Raw genomic sequence first — 2,989 nt, forward strand, 5'->3', positions numbered from 1 at the left:
TTATCAATAGTTGTAGCTCTAGTTAAGTACTTAGGCTTTGAGAAAAGCCTTTAAGGGTTTGGAATTGTCTCCACAAGTTTGGAAAGATTTGTTGCCAATAGAATGAAAACACCAAAGAGAGTTCTTCTCAAGCTTGGTTTACAAGCCACCAAGGGGAGGACCAACATGGGATTATGTGGGTCATTTGACCCACAAAAATTTTGGAATTTATTTATTTATTTATTGTTATTATTTATTTATTTATTTTTAATGGTGTAATTTCCCTACAGTAGCCCAGCGGGCCACTAACTGAAGCCCAATTCCCATATCTCCAATCCATAATCCATTATTATAATTTACTTTACCCAAATTCCAAGTCCCAAGTCCCGACCAACTTCTGACTTCTCTCTGCGACATCTCATCTTCAGGGTTCAGACTTCATTCTTCATTTCTTCTCCAGCCTTCGAGCCTCGACTTCTTCTTTTCACGGCCACAAATCGATGAATCATTGAATTGAATAAATATCAAATACAAGAATACAATACAACCAGGAACCCTCCTCCGCCGGACTTCCCCTGCTAATCGCGCTGAAGTTGACTCTATCAAAAGGGTAGTATAAAATGTAAATATCTTTATGATTTGTGAAAATTTGATAATGTTGAAACTTGAAATGTATGTGGATTTGGATATTAGGATATGTGATATGAATCTGATTTTTCAAAAAGTTTGTGTGTATTCTAATTTCTGAATTTCTCTCTTCTGATCGAGTGTTTCGATGTGTTTGTATATGATCTTTTGCAATTTGTTGAAATGGTGTTTCAAATTGTGTTATGGGAACAATCAATGTTATTTTTGGAAAAAATAAAAAATAAAAATTGCATTTTAAATTTTGACTCCGCTGCACAAAATGTCTGGATCCGCCTTTCAGGCCACCTGAAGGTTTTTTATTGCATTTTTCAAACTGATCATTTGTACATAACTACAGAACATATGATTATGTCTTTCCATGCAGAACTGCTATTATCCTAAGGTATCTTGTTTCTAAAACGTGCTTAAAACAACGAACTTTCGCAACAGAAGAGCTCGTACGAGATCATTGATTTAGGAAGTCTTGTGTCCTGAGACCTTTAGTGCGGAAAAAACAGCAATATATGTCTGTAACAAAGTAAGGGCGAGGGCGAAAATTGCACCTAGAAAAGCCAAGAGAGCCCAAGGACTGCTAAAATGGTCGTGTATCCATTCAGCCATCCAGACTTGTGCTTTACTCTTGCAATGATTTTCAATCTGCAACTTAACATCTGAATATGCACGGGGATCAGGTACCAAATTCTTAGATATATCGTTAAAGAGTTGCGCCAATTCTTTGTCACTGCCTAAATTGTTGACAAGAATTCTTCTTTTCCGGAGCTCTTTAACATCATCAGCATGATCAATGAGTGAATCCATTAAGCTAACGTATGATGTAATGTGATAATCAGAAGGTCCATGGGGACACATTTCATAAGCCACCAAATTTAATAGGAAATCATTTGTTGAATCATCAACCATTATTGGAGGAAGTGTAAGAGTACCAGAAGTAAGGTGAGATTTGAATTTTACGTCGGTAACGTGGTTAGTTTGACTTAATCTGAAATGAATTCCTGCTGATACGAGCTCAGTTACTGAACGATACGAATGCCATTAAACAAATTGCTTCTCGTTTTCGTCTTTGGGAGATGGCCCGATGAGCTATTCCCGAACTAGATGTAGAAGGTGAGTAGGGGGTGCATCCATATCTAATTTCGATTTCTCTTTTTTCTGAACACTGCATCCCATCTTTTGTGCAAGATATTTCTTGACAGCATCAGTGATGAATTTTTTTCAGGTGGCATTATGGTGACCTTCTGATCAAGGAAATTCTGAATCAACTTTGTCTTCTCGCCTTCATTTTCGCACCTGAATTTGATCAAAACTTTTAGTAGTAGTAAAGGAATTTGATTCTCTAGCAAGAACAAGTCTCTTTGCACAAAAGCAAAGTAGCAAATCCAAGGCAACAGTGGATCTAATTTATCTATCCCATAGGAATTGATGGACATAAAATGAACCACAAAGCAAGCATCAAGAAACATCATTCTGTTGAACGCTTCATCGTCTTTGACTTCAATCGAGCCTTCCTCATAGTATTCGAGGGCAATTTTACCCATCTTTGCCACCTCGTCATATAACTGTTCCAGGGATACTTGATTACCACAGGCACGAATGAATTTCTGTGCGATTGGAATCTTTAGCTTCTCGAATGTGTCGAGCTGTGGCTTTCCGTAATGATAAGGGCCTATCGAAACTACATGAGGATCATAACAATTGTTGGATTGTTTCTCACGCAGCAACGATGGAATCCTCTGTATTTGGGATTTGTCTGTTGTGTCGTCAACATGGTTCTCTATAGCGACCAACCACTCATCCTTGTGAATGTTGTTGCTTGATTCTTGTGGTTCTGTATCATTTTGAGTGGTACTTTGCTCAACGTTCGTGGCTCCAGTTGAGCGAGGACCCCTGGGCAGCTGGACATCGAGGCACATGCGCACCGGCATGCTGACCATTGAGCGACCCTCCATGATGTGGACGGAACTGTTGTCATCACTTGGACGTGAGCGTGAGTTTGCGTGAGCACATATAATTAGGCGCTTGTTTGATAAAATATAACTTTTCAATTATATATTTTTCAATGTTAAAAAATACATTTTATGAAACTCATAATTCTTATCTTTTCAATCATACATTTTATAACGACACAGGCACGGGCACATAGGTTGAGATGCACAAGTTATTATTATTATTTAAATAATCTCACACGTGTTCAAATCATTATATTATACATACAAGTCACTTTAGGAGAGCATCTTTTCTCTTATCTCTCATGGATTTCTATCGCTTTCCTCAAAATTCGGATTCAAGACTTCTTCCTCATAAAAGACTTAAATTGAATCTTGGTATCAATTTGTAATGAATTGGCTCAGATTTTTTGTCACAT

General features: G+C 37.6%; 1 protein-coding gene across 1 annotated transcript; it reads right to left on the minus strand.

Moving 5' to 3' along the window:
- Positions 1-1,754: 1,754 nt before the first annotated feature.
- LOC111365866 (putative UPF0481 protein At3g02645) lies at positions 1,755-2,666 on the minus strand. The gene has a single exon (XM_022986373.1). It carries the CDS (start codon positions 2,571-2,573, stop codon positions 1,755-1,757), a length of 819 nt encoding a protein of 272 aa, XP_022842141.1. The 5' UTR covers positions 2,574-2,666.
- Positions 2,667-2,989: the final 323 nt, after the last annotated feature.

This window comes from Olea europaea, chromosome 17 (genome assembly GCF_002742605.1).
Source record: "Olea europaea var. sylvestris chromosome 17, O_europaea_v1, whole genome shotgun sequence".
Classification (NCBI taxonomy): Eukaryota; Viridiplantae; Streptophyta; class Magnoliopsida; order Lamiales; family Oleaceae; genus Olea; species Olea europaea.